This window comes from Melospiza melodia, chromosome 30 (assembly GCF_035770615.1).
Source record: "Melospiza melodia melodia isolate bMelMel2 chromosome 30, bMelMel2.pri, whole genome shotgun sequence".
NCBI classification, from domain to species: Eukaryota; Metazoa; Chordata; class Aves; order Passeriformes; family Passerellidae; genus Melospiza; species Melospiza melodia.
The window spans coordinates 3138049-3162560 of record NC_086223.1 but is presented as its reverse complement, the minus strand read 5'-3'; the positions used below and the strand labels follow the sequence as shown (position 1 = coordinate 3162560).

Sequence of the window (24512 nt, the reverse complement as noted above, 5' to 3'; positions counted from 1 at the left end):
CTCTGTTACAGCTAATGCAAGGTTGGAAAAGCAGGACATGACAAACACAAGGAATAATGTGGGAAAACTGCCAGAACTCTGCCTGCTCATTAAAGAATTTAAAATAAAATATTTTCTAAGTCATATCAGCACTTCTTTGTGCTGCTGAACTTAAAAAGGTTTGAGACCATTACAACACTGTAATCCCTCCTGCAGGCTGTTCCTGCACAGGGCAGTGCTGAGGAAACAATGAAATTATTCCAGGTGTTTCCAGCCAGCAGTGCCTGGCACAGCACAGACCCCTGGCACTGGCAGGGACAGCCAGGCTGGGCACTGCTGTGGTGATGGTCACAGTGCTGGCACAGAGAGGACAATCCCTGTTTTATAAAGCAGGGGTTCTATAAAAGCAGCAGGAGGAGACAGAGCAGCCCCATTTGTGAGAGCTGGTCCCACCAGCCATGGCAGCACCTTTCAAACACAACCACTCTGAGGGATCTCTGATGAAAGAGAGCTTAGATCCCAAACTTAAAAGATGCAGCTGTTACAATAAAGCTTTTAGGGCATTTCTAAACACTGTGGTGCTTAGAAATGTTCTAAGGGCATTTCTAAACACTGTGGTGCTGTTGAGCCTCCTTCCAGAGCATGACTGTGATGCCCAGCAGGACAAGCTTTGCTAATTAACACATGACAGAATTCAGGTAACCCTGAGCTGCGCTGGGCAGTGTCACAGAGCAGGGACAGCTGTCAGCAGTGTGACAGCTCCTGCTGCTGGGCCAGTGACTGGAGGGACAGGGTGGTTCTATTTCTGAGGAGGGATTCTGTCCTGAGGGGATCTGGTGCCACGGTGCTGCTCGGGTGTGGTGCTGCCAACCACGCGCCTCACCACGGCGTAGGAGAACTCCAGGATGCTCTGGGCAGTGATGCCAGTGATGCAGTTTAAATGCTCCACAGCCTGGAAAAAAAGAAAAGATCACCTAAATCTGTGAGTTTACAGACTGACAAGAGTAACTGCTCTACCTGCCAGTGGAACATTGCCTGTGGGGTTTTGTTCTGTGAAGCACTAAAGGTGAGGACACTTGTAGGAATGTGCTCCCTGTTGAAGGAGTGACTGAATTATTCTTTGTCTGCTTAAAAAGGCAAAAAGCACAGAAGTTTCTCTCCCAATTTGATACAAAAGATACCTCATAGGCCCTTTTGGACTTCACATCAGACCTGGGGCTGTCCAACTGGACAGAGCCAAGAGGTCCAGCCTAGGTAATTCACTAGAAAAGGAAGAGAACAGAGGCAATAATTGCCTTTGTGGGGTGTTTTAGCAGGAACAAGAACCTCTTCCCCTTAACTCAATTTTTCTCTGTAAGAGCTTTGTTATTTGCCTTTTATTAAACATTTTTCTATTTCCAACACTACCTCAAAAGCCATCCTACTAATTTTATACCATTCAAAGTAGCTAAACTATCTCAAGTATAATCAGTTTCTCTAAGAGCTCATAAAATCTAACTCAAAAAACAACACACCACACACTCACCAGTGCCAGCACACAGCTCTGACAGAAACCCACATGCTTTGTGCTAAAAGACAGAGGTGTCCCCTCCCAGTGCAGCCCCAGTTGCTGTGCTGGAACCACCACAGATAAAGCACCTTGGCACTGTGTTTTGCTGTGCTGGAACAGATAAACCACCTTGGCACCGTGTTCCCGTGGAGCCAATGCCTTCAGCAGTGACTGTACCTGCTCCCAGTGCCCAGGGCTCAGGATGAACACCCCTGTACTGATAACTCCAACAGCCAGGAGCATGAAATCTTCCTTCACTGTTAAAAACTTGGCTCTGCAGAAAGAAAAGTGTGTTCAGGTGTAAAAGTTGCTTCACAGTTCAAAAGCACCTGCCAGTGCTCAGGACATGTTGGTTTATTTAGGCCAGCCTGAATAAACCACTGGAACTGACAGTGCAAGGCTGGATTTCAACCAAATGAAGCACTTTCCTTGCCCTTGAAGCAGGTGTGGAAAAGCATGTTGTTTGAACTGGTGTATTTAGAAACAATGATGAATGTCCCCTCAAATTATTTTTTAAAATGGCATAATGAGAAATAGCCCAAAATGGCATAAATAGCAGCACGTGCTATGCCCCAAAATGGCATAAATACCTGCATATGCTGCTATTTATTAACTTTTTCAAGGGGTTTTCATTTCAAAGGGTTATTTTTATTATTTTAAGTCATTTTCAGGCCTTACATCTGCAGTTTGCTGGGTGTGGAGTTCTCGATGGCAATCTTCAGCAGGGTGTCATAGATGGTCTCTCTGGTCAGGTAGCAGAGGTCCAGCAGCTGCACACACAGCTGGTGTAAAGGCTTGGCAGGAAGCAAGCAGCCATTGTATCCTGGCAGAGATCACACCATCAGTGCCACGTTCTGGGTCACTACACTGAGTCTGAGGTACCAGAAGGGAGAGGGAATTCTGAGGACAACTGCCCTGACTCTGAGTGCCACAGGATCCCTCAGCCTCAGTGGAATTTCACTCTGAAATTCAGGCTGTCAGAACTGGGCTGTGCTGGTACCAGTTCTGGGTGTCTCTGGGTCTGCATTGAAGGCACTTGAGACAGTAGTTCATGTTCAGACTCAAGTGTTTGTTATTTCTGGTCAGTAAAACAGTCTCACCACTGTGAGTTGGGCAGCTTTTCATTAGAAGGCACAAAATGGCCAACAATCTCTTGGTACAAGGTCTTTTAAAACTAAACTGTCCAATTAAGAACTGACACCTGGATTATTTTCCCTTTTAACCCAATAACTGATCCCAGTGTGGACTTTTCTGCCCAATTGCAAAATGCCACCCAAACCCAAGAAGGAAGAAGAAACCCAGGACAACACCCTGTGCCCTCCATCTTGCTTCCACCCACAACACACTAAAAACCCCAAAACCTCAATTTCTCACTTTTGTGGGTTCCAGTCTATGTTGAAGTCTGGGAAACTTTCTCCATGAATGAGGGTCAAAGTCAGAGCTCCCCTGGGGGTCAGGGCACCCCAGAGCAGACAGAGAAATATTTCCTGGGTGCCCTGGGTTTCCACACTGGGCCAAGAAAATTATGAGTGATTGTAGAACATTTGGCCTGGCACCACATTTGGGGGCTTTAAACTCTTAATATTTTACTGAATGACTCATGGCTGGCTGTCCAACAACATTCTATAAAGGACAAAGTCCTCATCTGGAAAGCTCTGGAAAATCTGAACTGTTTCATGTGCAAAAATATGTAATGTGAGACATTTCAGAGCAGCAACAGCTCAGTTACCCTATTAAAAAACTTCCTTCCCCTTCTCCCTGAGTGATACTCTCACCTAGAACCTCCAGGAGCAATTCCACATAGGCCAAGGGGGTTGACACGTTGATGTGGAACTGCAGAGTGTTTAAAACAGCAAGCTCTGACTCCAGCAATTCCTGCTTAGTGTAGGAGTATTTTATGGATTGCAGAAATGTTAAAGCTGTGTCACTGGTCACTCTCTGAAGAGGAAAAAGAGACAAAATGTCTTCCAGGAGTAAGGCAGGAACAAAGTGGTGTCACCTCCCAGCTCTGACCTTCCCCACAGGTTTCAGCTCAACAAACCATCCCCAGGCAGGTGTGGACACACAATTTTTGACAACCACAGGGCTGAGATTTTCCTGCATTTTTTTCCCCCCCTCAGAATGGGAACACTTGCCAGCAAATTGTTACTGGGTGAGCAGCAATTCACCTACCCTAAAGGGAATGTTGTGTCCTTGGCATCTCATTATCACTACTGGCTTCCAAAAAGGAAATCTATTTTTAAGAGAGATTAATACACTGCAGATTTAACCATGGTGCTAGAGCAAGGACAGGCTGAGCTGGCTTACACTGTAGTGCAGAGAGAGTTTGCTGGCAAGCTGAACACAGGACACGAGTCTCAGGACAAAGGTGTTGGTGATCTGATCCCTGACAGAGCTCCAGCTGCTCCTCTGGCCTTTTGTGCTCCCTCTGCCATCACACATCTGCTCTACCTGCTTGATCATGAACCTACAAAAGCCACAATTGCTCAGAGAATGGTTCTGGCTGCTGAGGAAAAGGGACAAAGGCAATTCCACGTATATGTATATATAATATATACATATATGTAATATACACATACATGTAATATATGTAATATATACATATATATAATACACACACACATATATAGAATATACACATATATTATATATGTATATAATATATAATATATATTGTATATTGTATATTACATATACAAAAGCCAAAATTGCTCAGAGAATGGTTCTGGCTGCTGAGGAAAAGGGACAAAGGCAATTCCACATACGTATATATATAATATATAATATATATATATATATAAAATATACACATACATTTAATATATATAATATATACATATATATATAATACATACATACATACATATATATTATATATATAATATATTATATATTGTATATTATATATTATATATTATATATTGTATATTATATATACAAAAGCCACAATTGCTCAGAGAATGGTTCTGGCTGCTGAGAAAAAGGAATAAAGGCAATTCCATATGCATGTATATATAATATGTACATATATATGTGTAAATAGATATATAATATATATATATTATATACATGTAGGTATATATTGTATATACTATATTATTATGTATATATTGTATATTATATATTCAAAAGCCACAATTGCTCAGAGAATGGTTCTGGCTGCTGAGGAAAATGAACAAAGGCAATTCTACATACATGTATATATAATATATACTTATATATAATATACACATACATATATATAATATATACATATATATGTGTAAATAGATATATATGATATATAATATACATGTATGTATATATTATATATATTATTATGTATATATAATATATAATAGATATTAGATAAAATATTATATATTGTATACAAAAGCCACAGTTGCTCAGAGAATGGTGCTGGCTGCTGGGGAAAAGGAACAAAGGCAATTCCACATATGTGTATATATAATATCTACATATATATAATATATACATATAGAGAGAGAGAGATAATACGTGTAAATAGATATATATTTTCTATATATAATATATAATGTATGCATATATAAATATTTATATATTTATATATGTGTATTATATGCAATATATATTGTATGTGTATTATATATACAATGTACAATATATAATATATATTGTACAATATACTTTATAATATATATAATACAAATATATATTATTTGTATTATAATAATACAAATATAATACAAATATATATACTATATTATATATGGTATATATAATATATATACATAACATATATATGTATATATAATATATACATATATATTATTATGTATATATTTGATATATATACATATATCCATCTATATATTATGTATGTGTATATTAATATGTATGTATGTATGTATGTATGTATAGGAGTATATGTAGAAGTAATAATTCAGATTAAATGAAAGAAGAGACAAAGCTCATTAATCCTGTGTGGTTTTGGGACAGAGTGAAACAGGGCTGGGCAGTAAAACCCCACCAGGGGATGGGAAATGTGCTGTGTTTAGGACTCTCATTACCGTTCAAGTAATTCCACTGCCTGGTACCGTGTGGGCAGGTCCAAGTGCCATTTTTCAGCCAAAAGGAATATAAATTCTGCAAAAAGCACAGCAGGCACTCGCTGCAGCTCCCGAGGCTCGGTGTACAGCCGCCCCGGGAGCTGCTGTGCCGAGCCTCACCCACGATCCGCGTCTCTTTGAAGCACCCGGCCTGCTCGGGCAGCTCGCTCAGGTACTGCTCGTTCTCCGTGGCCAAGTGGATCAGGGTGTCCTCGATAATCTCAGGAGCAACCCCACAGAACACGGGCCCTGAGTCACGGCCCCGGGCCCCCAGGGGCACCTCAGTCCCCATGGAGCAGGGCAGGGCCGAGGCCGTAACGGCAGTGATTGCACCGGCCCTGCGGGGAGAGACCGGCCCGGGGCTCCGCCGCCTCCTCCCGGCCGCTCTGGGGCGGCACCAGGCCGGGTCTGGCCGGGTTTTGGGCAGGCCCCGGCCCCGTTCAGGCCCCGGCCCCGTTCAGGGCGGGCGGCTGAGACGTTTCCCACCACGTGACCCCACCCCACCAATCAGCACTCGCCGATGCCGCGATGGGCATCACCCACTCGACGCCGCGTTCCGCCCGGGCTCTCCGATTGGCCAGCGAGCCCCTCCGGATGTGACGTCACATCTCCGCGCGGAGCCGGCGGGGCAAGATGGCGGCGCCGGGGGAGCCGGGTGAGGCGGCGTTCGCGCGGCGCATTGACCCGGCCCGGGAGCCGGGGCTCAGCCCCGAGCAGCGCCGCCTCATGGCGCAGGTGGAGCAGGTCCAGCGCCAGCGCGCCCTGCAGCGCCGGCTCCGCAGCCGCAACGTGCTGCTGGCGCTCGGCATCGGCGCGGTGACTTTTGGCATCTGTATCCTCCGGGGCCACGGAACGGTGGGGCCGGGGGGCTCCGGGGCCGCGCACGCTGCTTTTCCTTAACTCCCCCCGCAGACGGTTACACCTTCTACTCGGTGTCGCAGGAGCGGTTCCTGGATGAGCTGGAGCAGGAGGCGGAGGCGGCGCGGGCGCGGGCCCGGGCGCGGGCGGAGGGCACCGCAAGCTGAGCGGGGATCGCCCGGCCCGGCCCGGCCCGTGACTGAGCTGCCGCCCGCGCCAGGCAGGACGGGCCTCGAGGCAAATGCCCTGAGGGGTTCGGGCCTGCCCCGTGCTCTGCTTTGGCCCGGAGAAAGCCCCGGGGGCTCCCCGCAGGCAGGGCAGAACCCGCCCCGGGGCCGTGCCCGCGGGAGGGACGGAGCGCCCGGGTGCCGCCACTCCCCACAATAAATCCTCTCACTGACGCTCCGTTGTCACGGATCTCTTGGGCTGTGCCCGCCTCAGGGGGGATTTTCTGCTTTTTGCTGTTTATCCTCACACAGTGAGGCAAGCAGCCACGCGTCCTGCCCGACAGACACACGCAGAGCCAGTTTGTATTCAATCCACGTTTATGAAAACGCTTTTCCAACGCCACATCTTCATAACAAAGTGCTCCCGGATCCAGGAGGGCCGCCGGGAGCCGAAGGCGGGGTCGGTGCGGGGCTGGGGGTCCTCAGGGGGGGCTCAGCTCCTTCCAGCCACCAAGCACGGACACACCTCGCTCGTGTCCTCCCGCAGAGGGGCCGGGGACAGCGGGCAGAGCCCTGGGGACGGGCCAGCCCCACAGCCGAGGGCAGCGCGGGCTCTGCAGGGCTGGCTCTGCCCGCCGAGGGCAGCAGGCACTTGGATGAGGTAGTTCATGGGGTCATTCCTGGCCAGCCGGCTACTGCGGAGAGAAGCAGCCGTGAGCCGAGAGGCGCAGGAACGCCACGGGATCCCCGCGGGACCCGCCCGTGTCCCTTACCATGCGCCCGATGTCGTCGGCGAAGGTCACGCCCTTGTTGAGGCGCTGCTCCTGCGAGCCCGTGCTGCTGCCGCTCAGCGAGTTGCGGCGCATGATGCCTGCGGGGATGGCACGGTGAGGGCACCGGGCTGGGCAGCTCAACCGGGGCCGTGCCCGGTGGGGAACGGGGCTGTGCCGCTCACCCCGGGGCTGTGCCGCTCACCCTGAACCCTGCCCGGTGGGGAACGGGGCCGTGCCGCTCACCCTGAACCCAGCCCGGTGTGGAACGGGGCTGTGCCGCTCACCCGGAGCCCTGCCCTGCAGCCCCGCTCAGCCCGGGGTCCCTGCCCTGCCGCCCCACCCTGCCCGGCGGTGAACGGGGAACGGGAGCGGTGCCGGTACCCGCGGGCGGTGCCAGCTCCAGGCGCTGCAGGCTGTTGCGGCGGGAGGGGTTGAAGCTGCCCTTGGAGAGGCGGCGCTGGCGGCCGGACAGCATGGCAGCGGGGGACACGATGCCCAGCGGCGGCTGCTTCCCCATGCGCAGGTACAGCTCCTCGATCTCCTTCTTCTGAGCGCTCTGCAGCAGCTGCACCTCCGCCAGGTGCCTGCGGAGAGGAGAGGAGGTGGCAGCGGGGCCGGGGAAGGGACAGCGAGGTCCCCACGGGCTCGCTGGGAACACGCGTGGGCTCCCAGGTGCCACCCCTGCTCACTTCTGGCGCAGGTTCTGCAGCTCCTCCCAGATCTCCTCGTCCTCGCTCTCGGTGTCGTCGCTGCTCACGTAGGAGAGGCTGCGGGAGTAGCTCAGCCACACCTGGCTCAGCATGGCCTGCGGCACATTCTCCGTGCCCTCTTCCCCAGGGCCCTCCCCGGGGTCGCTCCCCGCGGGCGCAGCGGGCGCGGAGCCGCCCTCGGCCGGCCCCTCCTCAGCCTTGGGCGCCTCCGGTGCCGCGTCCGAGTCGCTGCTGGAGCTGCGGCTCGTGTCGGGCACGGCGGGAGGCGGGGAGGCGCTGGCTGCCGGCTCCGGGCCGGGCTGCTCCCCTTCGCTGCTGCCCGGCCCCAGGTCCTTGGCTGGCACCACCTGGAAGCGGCCCAGCACCTGCGGCTTGGCTTCTGCTGGGGACAGGGGCAGCGGTGGGCACAGGGGCATTGCGGTGCCCTGGCACAGCCTCTGCCCTGCCCCTCCTTACCTTCATTGATGGGTGAGAGCTGCGCCTTGGGCACGCTGGAGGCTGGTGCCTCCGAGATGATCAGAGAGTGGCTGGGCTTGGGGGCACCGGGCAGCACCTGTGGGCACCTGAGCACATCAGCAGCCCCACCCCCGTCCTGCCACCTCTCCTGTCCTCCCCTGTGGGCACTGAGCACATCAGCAGCCCCACCCCATGTCCTGCCACATCTCCTGTCCTCCCCTGTGGGCACTGAGCACATCAGCAGCTCCACCCCCCGTCCTGCCACCTCTCCTGTCCTCCCCTGTGGGCACTGAGCACATCAGCGGCTCCACCCCATGTCCTGCCACCTCTCCTGTCCTCCCCTGTGGGCACTGAGCACCATCAGCAGCCCCACTCCATGTCCCACCACATCTCCTGTCCTCCCCTGTGTGCCCTGGGATCTGCCACCCTCTCAGCCCTCCCTGCAGCCCAGTGGCTCCACAAGCCACAAGGCTCCATCCCACCCCAGTGCAGCACCTGCAGCGAGCACCCAGCCCTGCTGGGCAGCCCCTGTGCACCCACACTCACCGTGCTGCCCTCTGCACTGCCAGCTGTGGATGTGCTCAGCAGCTGCACAGGGCTCCCCACGGCCTCGCTGCCCGGGGGGCACCCTGGGGCTGGTGCCAAGGGAAGGGATGGTATGGGCACTCCAGCAGTGGGGACAGCAGCTGCCACTGACTCTGGGGTCCCGCTGCCAGGTGGGACTGGCTTGTCTGTGCTGGTGGGGTCAGGGTACACAAAGCGTGGGGCACCCAGGGCAAGACTCTGTGGCCGTGGCAGCAGGGGTGGGTACAGGTGCCCACCTGAGCTGGCAATGGAGGAGACAGTGTGGGCCACGGTCATCACTGCCAGGGAGAAGACATTGGCCAGGGACAGGAGGGGAGCAGTGGGGGACAAGGGTGTGCTGGTCACAGCAGGGCTCAGGGGGCTGCTGGGCTCACAGGGAACAGGGGGTGTGGGCACAGGCTGGGGGGACAGGAGGGCTTGGGGCAGGGCTGGGGGGACAGGCGCCCCTGGGGTCCCCTGGGGGGTCAGCGTTGGTGTCACTGCTGGTGACGACGTGAGCCAGGAGGGAGCCATGGAGACGAGGGGCCAGGTCTGTGCTGGGCCTGCAGGGAGAGGAGCATCAGGAGCAGCCCCAGGGCCCCTCCTGGCCCTGCCCAGGGGAGCAGCTGGCACCCCCCAGGGCAATGAACACGCCCACCCTGCCAGCACCAGTACCTGAGGGCGACCCCAGTGGCACCGGGGGCTCCACAGGGCTGCCCAGGTTGGTCTCTGACGGGGAGCGGCTCAGCAGCGGCAGCACGGGGGGCTGCACAGACAGGCTGGGGCTGGTGCAGCTCAGGTCTGTGGCACAGGGTGACAGCCAGCCTCAGCCAGGGCAGGACGTGTCCTTTGAGACCCTCAGGGCTCGGCTGAGGCCATCACCTGCCCTGCATGGGGCTGGGGGAGAGAGGAAGGGCCGGCAGAGGGGCACAGACGTACCACTGAGCGAGGATGAGGAGGAGATGGAGCGCGAGAGCCCCTGCAGCTGCAGGTCCACCTGTGAGAAGGGTGAGCTGAGCCCAGCACTGGGGCAGAGGCCACGACCAAGCTGTGCCAAGCCCCCACTGGCCCCACCCTGGGGACAGGAGCTGGAATCTCCTCTGTGCTGGGGAACACCTTGACTTGTCACAGGAGCGGCCAAGTGACCACAGGAGGACCCTGCACCCCAAGCCACCCCGCACTCCCTGGGGCCAGGCAGCGCCCCAAGCCATGCCCAGCAGCAGCAGCAGCTTCCCCAGGCTGGCACTCACAGGGCTGCCCAGAGCACTGTCAGCCCCGGGGCCCTTGGGCAGCTCGGTGCCCCCGCGGTCCTTGCGCAGCAGGGTCTCCACGCGGTGGATGATGTCCCGGATGCGGCTGATGAAACTCTCCCTCTCCGACTTGAGGATGAACTCATTGTGCACCTGAGGGTGTGCAGGGGTCCATCAGCACCCAGCCCAGCCAGGCACAGCCCACCTTCTCCCTCCCCCTGCTCTCACCATGGCGGCTGCAATTTCCTCGGGGTTGTCCCCATCCAGGTCGAACTTGAAGGTCACCATCTTGTTGTTGTAGGTCTGCAGCTGGCACTCCACCACTCGGTCGTTCTTGTCGGAGATCTGGGGGTGGCAGGGCTGGCTCAAGCCCAGGAAAACCCACCTGGCCCTGCCCGTCCCCTGCCTGTCCCCAGCCTGGCTCTGGTGGCACTCACGTTGGTGATGCGCAGCCTGGAGCGGGCTCGGCGCCGCAGCAGCTTCCCCGAGGCTCTCTTGGGGGGCAGCTTGGTGCTCTGCTCGCTGGCTGACAGCCCCTCATAGCCATCACTCATGCCTGATGCCACATCCGAGGTGTAGCTGCAGGAATCCCCAGCTCCAGAGCATCAGCACGGCCATTCCCAAGCACCACCCTCCCTGTCCAGCTCCCCCAGCCTCACCTGTCCACCGAGGAGGAGAAACCACTGGCAGGGGGCAAATGGTCTGTGGGCAGCTGCACGGCGATGCTCTGCAGGAGAGGAGGGGTGAGCTGGTGCCACAGCTGGGCTGAACTGGTGCCACAGCTGGGCTGAACTGGTGCCACAGCTGCCCTGAGCCCCCCTGAGCCCGTGCTCACCGTGGGGAAGCAGCGCACAGGCCGGCTGGGGGGAGGGCTGGTGGGGTCCACAGCCACAAAGCTGCGGTGGGCCAGGTCTGGAGAGTCCAGGAAGCCAGAGGAGCTCAGGTACCCATCGGTTTCACAGTCGGCTGTGGAGGAGAGCTGGCATGAAGCAAAGGCAGTGCTTTCCCTCGCTGGGCAGCTGGGGAAGGGCTGTGGGGTGGGAGAAGCTGATGGACCCCCTCTCAGCCCTGCTGCCCACCCGGCTGTGCCCCCTCGGTGCCTACGCACAGGTGGCCGAGGAGTAGCTGGTGTGGCGGTAGGTGAAGTGCTGGTGCTGGTCAGCCTCGGGCTCCTCGGGCTCCAGGGGGAAGGTGCTGCTGAAGGCAGAGTCCCCAGAGCCGGGGGTGGCCGGGGCGGGCGTGGGGCCGCCAGGTGGCAGCGGGGATTTGAGCTCCTCCAGGAGGCGCAGGACACCTGGCGGCTGCTCTGGCTCTGCCGGGGATGGAGCGCCCTGGGCACGCTTCAGCTTCTCCCTCTTGCGCTTGATGGCCACCACACGGTCCCGCACCGCCTTGGCCACCAGCTTGTAGTCAGCCTCACATACAAAGCCCAGCACCACCTGCGCAGGAGGGAGATTGTCACTTGTGTGGGGACCCCACAGCACCCCAGGGCTCCCCCAGGTCTGTACCCACCATCTCCTGAGCCACCTCCTCTGCCACGTCCTTGTAGAGCTCAAAGAGGAACTCGATGGCGTTGTTGTCCTTGTATTTGCCGTGCAGCTTCTTCGTGTCGTCCATGCGCAGCCAGAGCTTGAGCCCAGACTTGACTCCATCATCCTCCTCAGCCAGCTCCACGTGCACCCCGGTGTCCTCCTGGAAGAAGGAATGCTCCAGCAGGTCCTGGATGGTGTACCTGCAGAGGGCAAGGCTCAGAGTGGGCTCGGGGCCAGGGGAGACCCTGCCCTGCCACCCGGACCCTGCTCTGCCCCCACCTCTCGTTCTTGTCCATGCGGATGCAGCCCTCGATGATCTCCTTCAGCTCGGGCACCTTCACCTTGTAGAAGCTGCTGGGCTTCAGGCCCTGGGGGTAGTGACAGTGAGCACCTCCTGTGCCAACCCAGGGCCCAGGGGACAACCAGCCCAGGGCCACATGAGCTCTGCATGGCCCCTGTGGCCAGGCCACGTGTGCCTGCATGTGGCCAGGATGCCCCAGGGCTCAGAGTTTCCACCTCAACAGGCAGGAGCTGGCCAGGACCGGTCAGGGCAGCTGCAGTGCCCAAAGCCAGGGTGACTGAGCAGACTGCTCCCGTTCCACCCCATTAACACACTGGTGCAGCGCCAGGGATGTGGGGTCTGGCCAAGCCATGCCCCACCACCACCAGCCACAGCTCCATGGCCTGGCAGAGCAACCCCTCACTGCCTTTAGCTGTTCACACAACCCACACAGTGACACATTTCATCAGCAGCAAGGCCTGGCAGCTCCAGTGGGGAGCTGGGAAACAGTGAGGGTGTGAGGAGGGCACACAGGGGGTCCTGCCAAGCACAGGGGGCCACAAAGACCCAATGCAGAGGAGGCTTCTGTGGCCCCAGCACAGTGACACACACACAGGGCTGTGGTCCCCCCCCAGAATGGGCAGCTGACCATGGCAGCGCCCCCCAGCTGGGGCCGGGCCTCACCGAGGTGACCTTGCGGTAGATCTGGGCGGCGTTCTGGCACTCAGAGTAGGGGTACTCCGAGGTGGCCATCTCCAGCATGCACATCCCAAAGGCGTACACGTCCACGGCCTCGTCATACTTCTCCTCGTACATCTCGGGGGCCATGAACTCGGGGGTGCCTGGGGGAGCAGGGGAGCTCAGCACCCCCACATTGCCCACCCCTGCAGCCCCCAGAGCCCCCAGGAGCCCCCACCTATCACACTCTTGGCAAAGGAGGCTCTCTTGAGCGTGGCCAGGCCCAAGTCCCCGATCTTGACGGAGCCCGTGGGGCCCGTGATGAAGATGTTGTCACACTTGAGGTCACGGTGGATGATGGGGGGCGAGCGAGTGTGCAGGAAATGCAAACCCTTGAGGATCTGCCGGCTCCAGCGCTGCAGCACCTTCAGCTTCATCTCCTTAAAGCGCTTCAGATACCTGCCAGGGACCAACAGGGCCTCAAATACCCAACAGGGCCTCAAATACCCAACAGGGACCAACAGGGCTTCAAACACCTACCAGGGCCTCAAATACCTGCCAGCGACCAACAGGGCCTCAAATACCCAACAGGGACCAACAGGGCCTCAAATACCCACCAGGGCCTCAAATACCTGCCAGGGACCAACAGGGCCTCAAACACCTACCAGGGCCTCAAATACCTGCCAGCGACCAACAGGGCCTCAAATACCTGTCAGGGACCAATAGGGCTTCAGATACCTGTCTGGGACCAACAGGGCCTCAAATACCCAACAGGGACCAACAGGGCCTCAAATACCCAACAGGGCCTCAAATACCCAACAGGGACCAACAGGGCCTCAAACACCTGCCTGGGACCAAGAGGGCTTCAAATACCTGCCTGGGACAAACAGGGCTTCAAATACTTGTCAGGGACTATCAAATACCTGCCAGGAACCAACAGGGCCTCAAACACCTGCCAGGGACCAACAGGGCTTCAAATACCTGCCAGGGCCTCAGATACCTGCCTAGGACCAACAGGACCTCAAATACCTGCCTGGGACCAACAGAGTTTCAAATACTTGTCCGGAACCAACAGGGCCTCAAATACATGTCTGGGGCAAACAGGGCTTCAAATACCCACCAGGGACCAACAGGGCTTCAAGTACCTGCATGGGACCAACAGGACCTCAAATACCTGTCTGGGACCAACAGGACCTCAAATACCTGCCAGGGACCCACAGGACTCAGACCTGTGGGGCTCAGCTTCGTGGCCCAGCCTTGGCTCCAGCCCACCCTCCTCCCATCGCCATCCAGACCCAGATGACCCCACAACAAAGAGCAGAGACCCCGTTCCCTCCCCTGCCCGCCCCAATCACGTTTTCAGGGTGCCAGATGGATTCAGATGACCCCACAACAAAGAGCAGAGACCCCGTTCCCTCCCCTGCCCGCCCCAATCACGTTTTCAGGGTGCCAGATGGATTCAGATGACCCCACAACAAAGAGCAGAGACCCCGTTCCCTCCCCTGCCCGCCCCAATCACGTTTTCAGGGTGCCAGACGTCATGAGCTCCGTGACCAGCACGATGCAGATCTGCCCTTTGATGGTTGACTTCCAGGAGTCGTAGAAGCGGACGATGTTGGGGTGCTGCAGCCCCTTGAGCATCTCCACCTCCTCGCTGAACCGCTGCCGCTCCGTCTTGGACAGCTTCCGTGTCTGTGGGAGCCAGGAGGGGTGAGGGGGGCACACGGGGGATCCTGCTGTGTGAGGGGCCACAAAAGACCCTCACGACCCCATACAAGGCAGAGGAGGCTTTTGTGGCCCCAGCACAGTGGCATGCACATGGTTTGGGCCACTCTGGACTGGTCCCTCCACCAGCCCACCACTCTGGGTGAGTGCACCCAAGCAGTTCCCCATTGCCCTGTGCTGAGCCCACCCATCCTCATTCCCCTCACTCAGCCCCCAGCTGCAGCTGCCTGGGGACAGGGATCCCCATCCTGCAGCTGGAGGGGACATCTGGGGACTCTGCAGAGGCTGCTGCCACCCTGCCCTGTGCAGACACCATGGCCACGGCTCTTCTGCCCCCAGCGGGGCAGCAGCAGCCCTGGGCTCTGTGCTGGGCCAGCCTCAATGAGGCCTTTGTTGGGGAAAGCAGGCGGGGGAGGCTCCAGCCCAGGTTTTTCCATGTTCCTCCTGCTCGAGTTAATTAAAGTGGAAACACAAGCCGAGGGTGCTGACTGCAGCTGGGGCAGGGGCCAGCGGAGGGGACAGCCCCTCATGCTGGAGGGACACAGCTCCAGGGTGCAGGGAGAGGGGAGCTGGCTGGGCAGGGCTGCAGGAGGCAGCTCCAGCCTCAAGGGAGGGCTCAGCCCTGGGCAGGAGGAGCAGGAGCAGTGACAGCCCCACCACCCTGGGGTCCTGCAGAGCTCAGCTGCTGCACAGCCTGGGGGCCTCCACGCTGGGACCCCTGCCCAGCCCACGTTCAGAGGCCAAGGAAACTGGAGCTGCCCCGGCAGAGCTGCCAGAGCTGCCTCGGCCCCTTGGCCAGTGGCCACCAGCCATCAATCCCCTCGGCTTTCGTAACATTTTCATTGCATCACAGGCGGCCCCAAGGCTTGGCTGGAGCTGCTCCATAATCCCCCCACATTTAATACATGCTCAGGGACAGGCTCAGCCCAGAGGAGAACCTGAGCCTGCTGCAGCAGCATGAATGGGACCTTTCATAGGGAAGGAGGAAAACAGCACCCGAACCCCTGCAGGGCCAGCAGCACACACCGGCTTCCCTGCCCAGTGCCACGGCCACCACCACCCCTCTGGCCCTCTGCTACCCACTGGGGGTGTCCAGAGGCTTCACTGCACCCCACAAACCTGCAAGGGCATGAGGAGGCTGTGAAATGGGGATTTATGGGTGCCAGGGCTGTCCCAGCTCAGCCAGAGCAGACCCCAGCTGGAGCAGCTGTGCCAGCACAGCCCTCACTGTGCCATGCCCAGCTCCAGCACAAGGCCACCTCTCCCAGAGTGTCTGGAGTAAGGTCTGGGGGAGGCAGGGCTGTGCCCCAGGCTGTGCCAGGGCTGCTGGGCTCGCTTGGCATCACTCCTTCCACACACATGACCCCAGTGGCAGCAGCTCCCAGCCCTGTGCTGATACTCTCCCCGTTAAATGTGGGCATCAAAGCCCATCCTGGGCTGGAGCAGCACCAGCAGGGGCAGGGCAGGCAGGGCTGCCAGCACAGACATGGCACACAGCATGGGCACACCGTGTCCTCTCCTTCCAGCCTCCACACAGGGCGGAGGAGGACGCTGGGGGTGGTGGCACGGGGACCACGAGGAGCTGGTGGCAATGGTGGCAACAATCCAGCCCCTCCTGTGAGCCAGGAGCTGGCTGCTGAGGAGCCCAGCACAGCCAGCAGCAGGAGCTGAGGCCAGCTGCAGGAGAAGGGAGGGTGGGGATGGCTGCTGTCCCTGCAGCAGGAGGCTGTGCCCAGCCTGGCAGTGCTCTGTGCCCTCTGCAGCACTCACAGGGCTGCCCCATGGCACTGCACTGGCACTCGGAGCAACACCATGGTGGGGCACAGAGCCAGTGCTCAGCACTGTCCCTCCAGCCACATCCACAGCCCCAGGGACCCCCAAGCCCCCCAGAGGAGGCAGCACTCTGTCAGCTCTCAGCCAGCTCCTCACTGCCCTCCCCGTGCCCTGCAGCCCCAGGGCTGCTGGCTGAGCTTACCTGGGTGCCAGAGCCAGGGCAGGCACAGCACTGCCTGCTGCTCCTGCCCACCTGGGCAACCCCAAGGGGTTTCCACAGGAAAATCTCACAGCCAGGTATTTACAGCCAGACCCCACTCTGGGCCTCTGGTTTCCTCTCCCTGCTTTCTCCTTCCCCAGCACCCGCAGCACCTCGGACAGAAATAGTGCCAGGCTAAAGCTGGAAAGCACAAACAGTGGGGCTGTGGACAGACAGACGCTGCCTTCAGGACAGGGGACAGGGATGGGCAGGTCCCCTGAGGGTCTCAGGGAGACAGAAGACAGGCAAAAGCAAGCCGTGCTTCAGCAGGCTCTGAGGAGGGAAGGTCAGGGCAAGGACAGCAGGGAGAGCTGGGGTTTGGGACTGGGATCCATCACAGCAGCTGAACCAGGTTCTCTGGTGCAGAACAGGTCAGGCCTGAGGTTAAGTACTCATTTGGAATTGAAAGGCAATAGAAGGAGAACTGTGAAGTGCACAGGACAAAGCTATTTTTAAAATGGCAGAACCACAACCATTTTTATTTGTGGTTCCAAATCCCGTATTTGTGTCACAGTGTGCAATTCTTTGCATGATTGCTGAAAAAGAAAAACAACAAACTCCTAAATGTCTGTGTCTGTGCTCTCAGCCCCCTGTGGGACAGGGATTTGGGTACAACAGACACTGCATAAAGAGCAGTCAGTGGAATGGAGCCAAGCCCTGGGTGGGGAGGGCAGGGGCAGGGTCCTGGCTCTGGCAGCGACCCCCAGAGGGGTCCGGTGTCCCCAGCACCATGGGGGGCTCACAGAAGGGTCCCTGGCAGGGGACCCTCTCCACCAGCACCCCCAGGGGACAGGTGAGTGCTTGTGCCACTCCTGGCTGGCTCTCAGGGCCAGCATGTTCCTGCTGGGCAGGGACACAGCAGCGTTTTGCTGCCCAGCTCCCCGTTCCCCTCCACCTGAGTGGGGCAGGCTCATCCCTCCCAGCCCCTCCGAGACACCAGCAGTGCCCGCAGGCAGGGAGGAGCAGGAACAGGAGCTGCTGTGTGTGCCAGGCCCCAGGGCAGGCAGAGGGGCACAGCTGTGGCATGGGGCTGAGACCCACGGGGAGGGACACAGCTGACTCACCCAGGGATGAAGGGCCTGGGCTCGCCAAGGAGAGCCTGTTCCAGTCTGTGGCTGCCACCTGAAGGGACTCGAGAGAGCTCAGGGGTGTTTGGATGGAGCTGGGGGGCTTTGTGAGGGCAGGAGAACTGAGCTGGCTCTGAACTGAGCTCTCAACAACTGAACTGTGCAGCCCATTGGGGTGGGGAGCAAACTCCGAACTGAGCTCCGAACTGAGCTCTCAACAACTGAACTCTGCAACCCATTGGGGTGGGGAGCAAACCTTCACCTTCCTCACTAAGAGCCCTCTAGAAACCACCCAGCAGTCTCTCAGGATCTCTTCTTGCTCTGCTGGGCTGCAGCCACCCCGAGGACCCAGCCCAGGCAGCCACCTGTAAGTGCACTGAGCTTTTGGGAACAAGACAACAAACTCGCAAGACACGTTTTTCTGTGTCAACAAGGACTTGGACCTTTCCCACCACAGCAGCCATCCCAGGGTCAGGAGCCTGAGGGAGACTTTGGACTTCACCAAAAGGTGCTCCAAGGAGAAGAGGCAGCCCCACACATCTCCCTGGGCACCTCCATGGACAAGATCAGGCCCATCAAAAGCACTTGAGGGGGCAAAGGCATTGTGGAGGCAACGCTGTCACCACTGCTCTCAGCACAGCAGGACAGCCAAGGAGAGAGATGGAGGAGAGTGGCAGCAGAGAGGAGATGGGGATGCTCCTCAGAGTCCCTGGCAGCACCACAGAAACCATCACAGGTGACCCTGTACAGCACTCCAGCCAAGGTCAAGCAGGCAGAGGGCACCAAGGTCGTGTTGCACCCTGCTCCCAGCTGACAGCCAGCCCCAGCTCGCTGCAGGCACCTGCCCCAGGGCACACCGAGGGCTACAGGAGCAAACTTTGGGGGGAAGATCCAGCACAAGCACAGGCAGGCACGCAGAGAGGGCACTGCTGTGCTCCTGGAGGGAAAGCTGCGAGCTGCTGGGCAACAGAAGCACAGTGGGATGCCCAGCCCCAGATCCACCTGTAAAGTGCCAGAGTGGGGGCTGGCATCAAGAACGTGGGCACCCTGGCATGCTCCACGGTGCAGGCAGCAAGAAAGCAAATGGAAAACAGCACGTGATGAGCAGGAGGGCCAGGAGCGGCGGCAGCGAGCAGCACTCGGGGCCCGGGCCAGCGGACCCACGAGGCACCGAGGCACGGGCAGTGATGGGCACAGCGCAGGGCAGCGAGGGGAGCCCGCACCGTGCCCTGCCCGCTGCTGGGGCACCACAGGGACGGGCACAGGCGGAGATTGACGGAGCCCAGGAGGTGCCCGCGAGTCCCAGACAGCAGCCGGGCAGGGTAGGACCGGGGGGGCTGCACAGGGCAGGGAATCAGCGGGGCAGAGGGTCCCGGTGCCTGTCCGGAGCCCCCGGCCCGGGCTGGGGCCGTACCTGCAGCTCGCACCACGCCACCTCCACCGTGGTCTCCGTGTCCAGCCCCTTGTAGACGGTCTTGAAGGAGCCGCGGCCGATCTCGATGTCGAACTTGAGGAAGCGGCCGTCGGGGGAGGTGGCGACCGCCCGCGTCTCGACCTCCTCGCTCTCCGTCTCCTCCGGTTCCCGGAGCCCGGCGGCGGCCGCCGGCGGCGGCGGAGACACCCCGCGCTCCCCGTCCGGTGCCGGGTACCCCAGCAGCTCCAGCTCGGCCGAGCTCCGCCGGTTGAAGCGGGAGGAAGCCCGTCGGGAATCGCGCCCCGAGGGCCGCCGGCTGCGGTTACGGTGCGGGGCCCGTCCGGTGAGCCCCGGACCCGGCTCCGGCTCCGGCGGGGAGCCGCCGTCCGCCCGCTCCGCCTCGGGATGGGACATGGCTCCGGTAGCGGCGGGCTCGGCCGCCAGCATCGGCTCCGGCCCGGCGGGAGCGGCCGCTCCCGAGCTTCGCACCCGTGGCCTCCGCCAGCCCGCAACCGGGAGCGACCGCCGAGACCCGGTCCGGGCACCGGCCCCGGCACCGGCACCGCCCCGGCGGCACCGCCCCCGCCCCGCCCGGGCCCGCCTCCGAGCGACCGCCGCCCCCCGGCCGCGCTGCGCCACCGGGCAGGGGCACCGGGCAGGGGCACCGCACCGACAGCGAACAGCGCAGGGGCACCAAACCGGGCAGGGGCACTGCACCGACACCGCACCGGGCAGGGGCACCGCATCGGGCAGGGGCACCAAACCGGGCAGGGGCACCGAGCAGGGGCACCGCACTGACACTGTACCTGGCAGGGGCACCGCACCGACACCGAACAGGGCAGGGGCACCGCACTGACACTGTACCTCTCAGGGGCACCACACCCGGCAGGGGCACCAAACCGGCCCCACACCGGGCAGGGGCACCGCACTGACACTGTACCTGGCAGGGGCACCGCACCGGGCAGGGGCACCACACCGGGCAGGGGCACCGGGCAGGGGCACCGCACTGACACTGTACCTGGCAGGGGCACCACACCGGGCAGGGGCACCACACCGGGCAGGGGCACCGCACCGGGCAGAGGCACCGCACCGGGCAGGGGCACCGCACCGACACCTAACAGGGCAGGGGCACCGCACTGACGCTGTACCTCTCAGGGGCACCACACCGGGCAGGGGCACCAAACCGGCCCCACACCGGGCAGGGGCACCGCCCCGGCCCCGCGAGCAGCGCCCCGCACCGCTCCCGGTCCCCCCGGGCTGCCCCGTCCCAGCCGGGGACACCGCCCGGCGCCCACCCGGCTCCCGGGGCTCCTCGCTGTCCCCTCCCCGCAGGACAGCCCGTTCCCTGCCGCCGCCCCCGAGGGGCTCCGGGGCTGCTGTGACAGACGCAGCCGGAGCAGGAACGTCCCTGCTTTCAACATTTCCTCGGAGTTTCCGCCTCTGGTGCCGCTGCCGGGACGCGAATTCCCCCTCACGCTGCCCCGCTCGGGGTCACTACGGTCCGAGATCCTGAAATTAGGGTCAGGCAAATAGGAAGAGCCGAAGGTGTGTGTCAGCCCCGCGGGAGCCAGCGGCCGGACAAGAGCGTGTTGTCTGTCCAGGCTGAAGGAGAAGGTTGTTCTGCCGGTGAGGCTGTTTACACAAAACACAAAGCGATTGAGGCCAGCGCTGATTTCTTTTCCCTGAGGTCAGATTGTTTCTACTCAACGATACCGGAAACATTAAGGAGTGGATGGGCAGGGGAAGGCGGTCACGGGCTCCTGAACGCCAGGCTGGCACCCGCGGGGTGACCGCGGCTGCCGACCTGCCCCACGTCCCGCACGGCTGCTCCCCGCAAATCCCCGCTGCCAAGAGGGAGGACGAGCATTTCATGAAGTGTTCCTGGCCGATCTCTGCTCTGCTACCCCCATCCGACCTGCCCGAGGAGCTGGGTACCTCCTTCCCAGCCCGGAGTTTGAGTGATGCCTCTGCTTGGTGAGCAGGGAGCAGCAACCACATCCCCACTCAGCCCTGCACCCCTTGGAGCGTGTGAGGGGCTTGGTCCCAGCTGAACAAGCAGCACTGGCTGGACACCACGTCCAGCACCTCTGCCAGCTGCTGGGGCACCAGGTGCCACTGAGCCCAAAGGCCACAGGCACAGTGCTTGTACTGTCCCTGCCATGGGTCCCTCTTGAGCTGCAGGTTTGACTCAGCCCTGTTAAACAACGCTCTCTGTTCAGGTGAGCCTTGCCCAGAACCTCCTCAGCATGGCCAGAAAGGGGGACACGTCCCTGCCAGGGGTGCCCTGCACTGCCCAGGCTGGCAGGGAGCCCCAGCTCTCCAACAGGAGACACAGAGCCAGGCAGGGATCTCAGCTTGGTCCCTGGCAGGCTCCTGTCTCCTTATCAAGGGTTTCCATCGTGAAACAAGATGCCTTGGAAGATCCCAGAGGAGCAGGGGAGTGTTCCAGTCCAGTGAGGCCCCTGCAGACAGGAGAGGAAATTAGGGGTGAAATTTGCTCCAAGTGCTGCCCTCTCACACCTCCCTTTGTGGGTGATCTGAGAAATTCCCTACACGATCCCTCCAAATGCCACTCCACAGCTCAGGCAGGGGAACAGGTCCTCTCCTGGCCTGGCCAGGAACACCAATCTGCAGCCAGCTTGGCCTGAAAGCACAGGGCTCATGTTCCACAATCAGGAGCCCACTGCAGCTCCCCAGCCTTATCAGGGTGACATTTCTGGGCTGCAGGTGCCAGTGCCAGGCTTCGCTTTGAGGAACCGCCACAATCAGGGAACATAACCCCATTTCTCGCCTGCATTTGGCTGCCAGAAGGAGAACAGGGGACTGAGTAATCACTCTCCTCAGAATTAGATCATGAATCAAAGCCCTGCTCAGCTCCAGGCTCCACCAAGCCCTGCCAGGAATTGTCTGTGTGATGCCAGAGCTTGGGGCAGGAGCACAGAGGGGCCAGGATGGGTCTGGATGAAGGGGATGCACAGCTCAGGGTGCCTGTCCCAGGAGGGCTCCAGGCACACCCAGGGCTTGTTTCACTGTGGGCTTCATCACCCCACACCCATGGAACCTTCTGTGTCCCTCAAGTGAGTTCAGGGAGGTGGAGAGGCACCCAAACCTCAGCTCACTGTGCAGATCACTGCAGAGGATTTCCTCAGCCCAGAGGCACAGATGGGACCCACCTGCACGTTCATCCCGACACATAAAGTTATCAAACTGAAACAGCTCCTGCTCCTAAGCAGGTACATTAAAAAAAAAAATCTTTCTCAGAATCTTTCCTCCTTCACCAGCAAGATGGGTCTGGATGAAGGGGATGCACAGCTGGGGATGCACAGCACAGCACAGGGTGCCTGTCCCAGGAGGGCTCCAGGCACACCCAGGGCTTGTTTCACTGTTGGCTTCACCACTCCATACCCATGGAACCTTCTGTGTCCCTCATGTGAGTTCAGGCACCCAAAACCTCAGCCGTGGCTGGAACCCTGGGCAGATCACTGCAGAGGATTTCCTCAGCCCAGAGGCACAGCTGGGACCCACCTGCACGTTTATCCTGACACATAAAGTTATCAAACTGAAACAGCTCCTGCTCCTAAGCAGCTGCATTATGGAAAATCTTTCTCAGAATCTTTCCTCCTTCACCAGCAGGATCCAAGTGTGCCCAGCCTGATAGAGCCTTATCTTGGCACCAGCCCCTCTGAGCTCTGCCTCACCCTGCCCACAGAGCCCTAATCACCACAGCCAGACGTGGCAAGGGCCTCTGAGGGGCTGGAGGAGGGGGTTGTACCAGGCACCCTGAGCCCCCCAAAACCACCCTGAGCCTCCTCCTGCAGCAGGGCTGTGTGGCTGGGCTGGGCAGCGCCTGCACAGAGGGACATCTGCTCCATGCAGGGGGGCAGCAGCAGCTCTGCCACTGCCAGGACTCATCCTATGGCTTCAGCAGGGACACCATGGACTCAGCAGGGACAGCTCAGCCTCAGCAGTGGCACCTCAGCTTTAGCAGGGACACCTCAGCCTCAGCAGGGACACCATGGACTCAGCAGTGCCACCATGGCCTCAGCAGTGGCACCTCAGCTTTAGCAGTGACAGTGACACCTCAGCAGTGGCACCTCAGGTTTAGCAGTGATACCTTGACCTCAGCAGTGGCACCTCAGCCCCAGCAGTGACAGTGACACCTCAGCAGTGGCACCTCGGCCCCAGCAGTGCCATCCCAGCCCAGGGAATTTGGTCCCACAGGCTCCTCACTGGATGTGGCCTCTGGTATCCAGCCCAGAGGGTGTGGAAAAGGAATTTTACACCGTGTCCACTCTGCAGAGGGGACGTACTCTTCCTCCTCCTCCTCCTCTTCCCCCCGTTCAGTGAGTAAGCAACTAAATAGGAATCTGAAAAGGAGAAGGGAATTGCTGCCAGGAGTGGCTTGGAATGAAAAGCTGGTTTGGGGCTTATCTAATGTCACATCAGCCATTTCCTAAGAAGGGAGCAAATTTAATTAAGAACACAGACTCCCTCAAGGACAGGCAGGTTACACAGAGCACTCCCAGGCTGGAACACAGTGCTGGGAGGTCGGGATTGTGCACACAGGCAGTGAGAACAGACACTCCAGCCTGGCTGCTGAAGGGATCAAACTGCTTGGGATCCAATGCAGCCACCTGCAGGCACAGCACCCTGCTCTCTGCAGGGCAGCCAGAGCCACCACAGAGGGAAGGGGCAATGCTGGTGGCATGAGGAGGAAAGGGGAGGCAGATCTTGGACATGGAAACAAAGCCAGACTGGGAGCATAAAAATGTCACAGACATCTTTTATGAACAATCCTTTCCTTAGGATTTTTCCTCCTGAGAAGCTTAGGGGCCTCAGGAACAGAATGTAAACAATGGTTATCTGCTGCTGTGGGATGCAACAGGTGCATCTGGGATTGGTCTCATGTGGTTGTTTCTAATTAATGGCCAATCACAGTGAGCTGGCTCAGACAGAGAGTCCAAGTCACAAGCCTTTGTTATCATTCTTTTTCTATTCTTAGCCAGCCTTCTGAGGAAATCCTTTTTTCCATTCTTTTAGTATAGTTTTAATAGAATATATATCATAAAATAATAAATCAGCCTTCTGAAACACGGAGTCAGATCCTCATCTCTTCCCTCATCCTGGGACCACTGTGAACACGGTCCCATAAAGATCCTAGAGAGACTTTGGTGGCTGCAGACACAGAGGGATGACCCCTGAGCAAGCAGAGCCTGTGCCAGCTGTGGGGACATGGCACATGCCATGGCACAGCCCGTGCTGCTGGCTTTGCTCAGCACCACCAGTGGCAGGACCATGACAGAGCTCCCAGGGGTGGTGGTGCTCAGAATGAACCCACAGAGCCCACTGTGAGCACTGCTGGTGCCTTTGCTCAGCTCACAAGGGCTGGCACTCGGCAATTCCTGCAC

The 24512-nt window shown here is 58.5% G+C and overlaps 3 protein-coding genes across 6 annotated transcripts; 1 reads left to right on the top strand and 2 right to left on the bottom strand.

Annotated features, from left to right (window-relative positions):
- Window positions 1–572: 572 nt before the first annotated feature.
- CNTD1 (cyclin N-terminal domain containing 1) lies at window positions 573–5984 on the bottom strand. Of its 3 annotated transcripts, none has more exons than XM_063178836.1 (7): window positions 5719–5984; window positions 5560–5635; window positions 3836–3995; window positions 3304–3466; window positions 2207–2351; window positions 1618–1802; window positions 573–931 (listed from the first exon to the last, which is right to left on the bottom strand). In XM_063178836.1, the coding sequence occupies exons 1-7, from the start codon at window positions 5888–5890 to the stop codon at window positions 657–659; spliced, it is 1176 nt and encodes a 391-aa protein (XP_063034906.1). In that variant the 5' UTR covers window positions 5891–5984; the 3' UTR covers window positions 573–656. The 3 variants fall into 3 exon arrangements, with proteins under 3 accessions (XP_063034906.1, XP_063034908.1, XP_063034907.1); XM_063178838.1 differs by having other exon boundaries at window positions 5560–5660; window positions 5719–5825; XM_063178837.1 differs by having other exon boundaries at window positions 639–931; window positions 1706–1802; window positions 5719–5983.
- Window positions 5985–6192: 208 nt separating this feature from the next.
- Window positions 6193–6857, top strand: LOC134430947 (cytochrome c oxidase assembly factor 3 homolog, mitochondrial). The gene is given in 2 exon segments (XM_063178845.1): window positions 6193–6430; window positions 6511–6857. Coding segments are annotated over 2 exon segments (351 nt in total). The 3' UTR covers window positions 6624–6857.
- Window positions 6858–6983: 126 nt separating this feature from the next.
- Window positions 6984–19566, bottom strand: WNK4 (WNK lysine deficient protein kinase 4). Of its 2 annotated transcripts, none has more exons than XM_063178826.1 (20): window positions 19105–19566; window positions 14386–14558; window positions 13105–13325; window positions 12873–13030; window positions 12188–12276; window positions 11889–12108; window positions 11485–11815; window positions 11212–11342; window positions 11036–11103; window positions 10814–10955; window positions 10605–10721; window positions 10377–10529; window positions 10066–10123; window positions 9802–9927; window positions 9109–9689; window positions 8563–8659; window positions 8086–8488; window positions 7778–7980; window positions 7397–7494; window positions 6984–7318 (listed from the first exon to the last, which is right to left on the bottom strand). In XM_063178826.1, exons 1-20 carry the CDS (start codon window positions 19549–19551, stop codon window positions 7316–7318), a joined length of 3819 nt encoding a protein of 1272 aa, XP_063034896.1. In that variant the 5' UTR covers window positions 19552–19566; the 3' UTR covers window positions 6984–7315. The 2 variants fall into 2 exon arrangements, with proteins under 2 accessions (XP_063034896.1, XP_063034897.1); XM_063178827.1 differs by having other exon boundaries at window positions 8086–8485.
- Between the last annotated feature and the right edge of the window lie 4946 nt (window positions 19567–24512).

Coding starts and splice junctions, on each gene's coding strand:
- CNTD1 (XM_063178836.1), bottom strand. CDS start 5,890: ATGGGGACTGAGGTGCCCCTGGGGGCCCGGGGCCGTGACTCAGGGCCC. Junction 5,636..5,718: donor CAAAGAGACGCGGATCGTGG/GTGAGGCTCGGC, acceptor TGCTTTTTGCAG/AATTTATATTCCTTTTGGCT. Junction 3,996..5,559: donor GCAGTGGAATTACTTGAACG/GTAATGAGAGTC, acceptor TGGCTTTTGTAG/GTTCATGATCAAGCAGGTAG.
- WNK4 (XM_063178826.1), bottom strand. CDS start 19,551: ATGCTGGCGGCCGAGCCCGCCGCTACCGGAGCCATGTCCCATCCCGAG. Junction 8,660..9,108: donor GCAGTGCAGAGGGCAGCACG/GTGAGTGTGGGT, acceptor AGGTGCCCACAG/GTGCTGCCCGGTGCCCCCAA. Junction 7,981..8,085: donor CTGCAGAACCTGCGCCAGAA/GTGAGCAGGGGT, acceptor TCCTCTCCGCAG/GCACCTGGCGGAGGTGCAGC.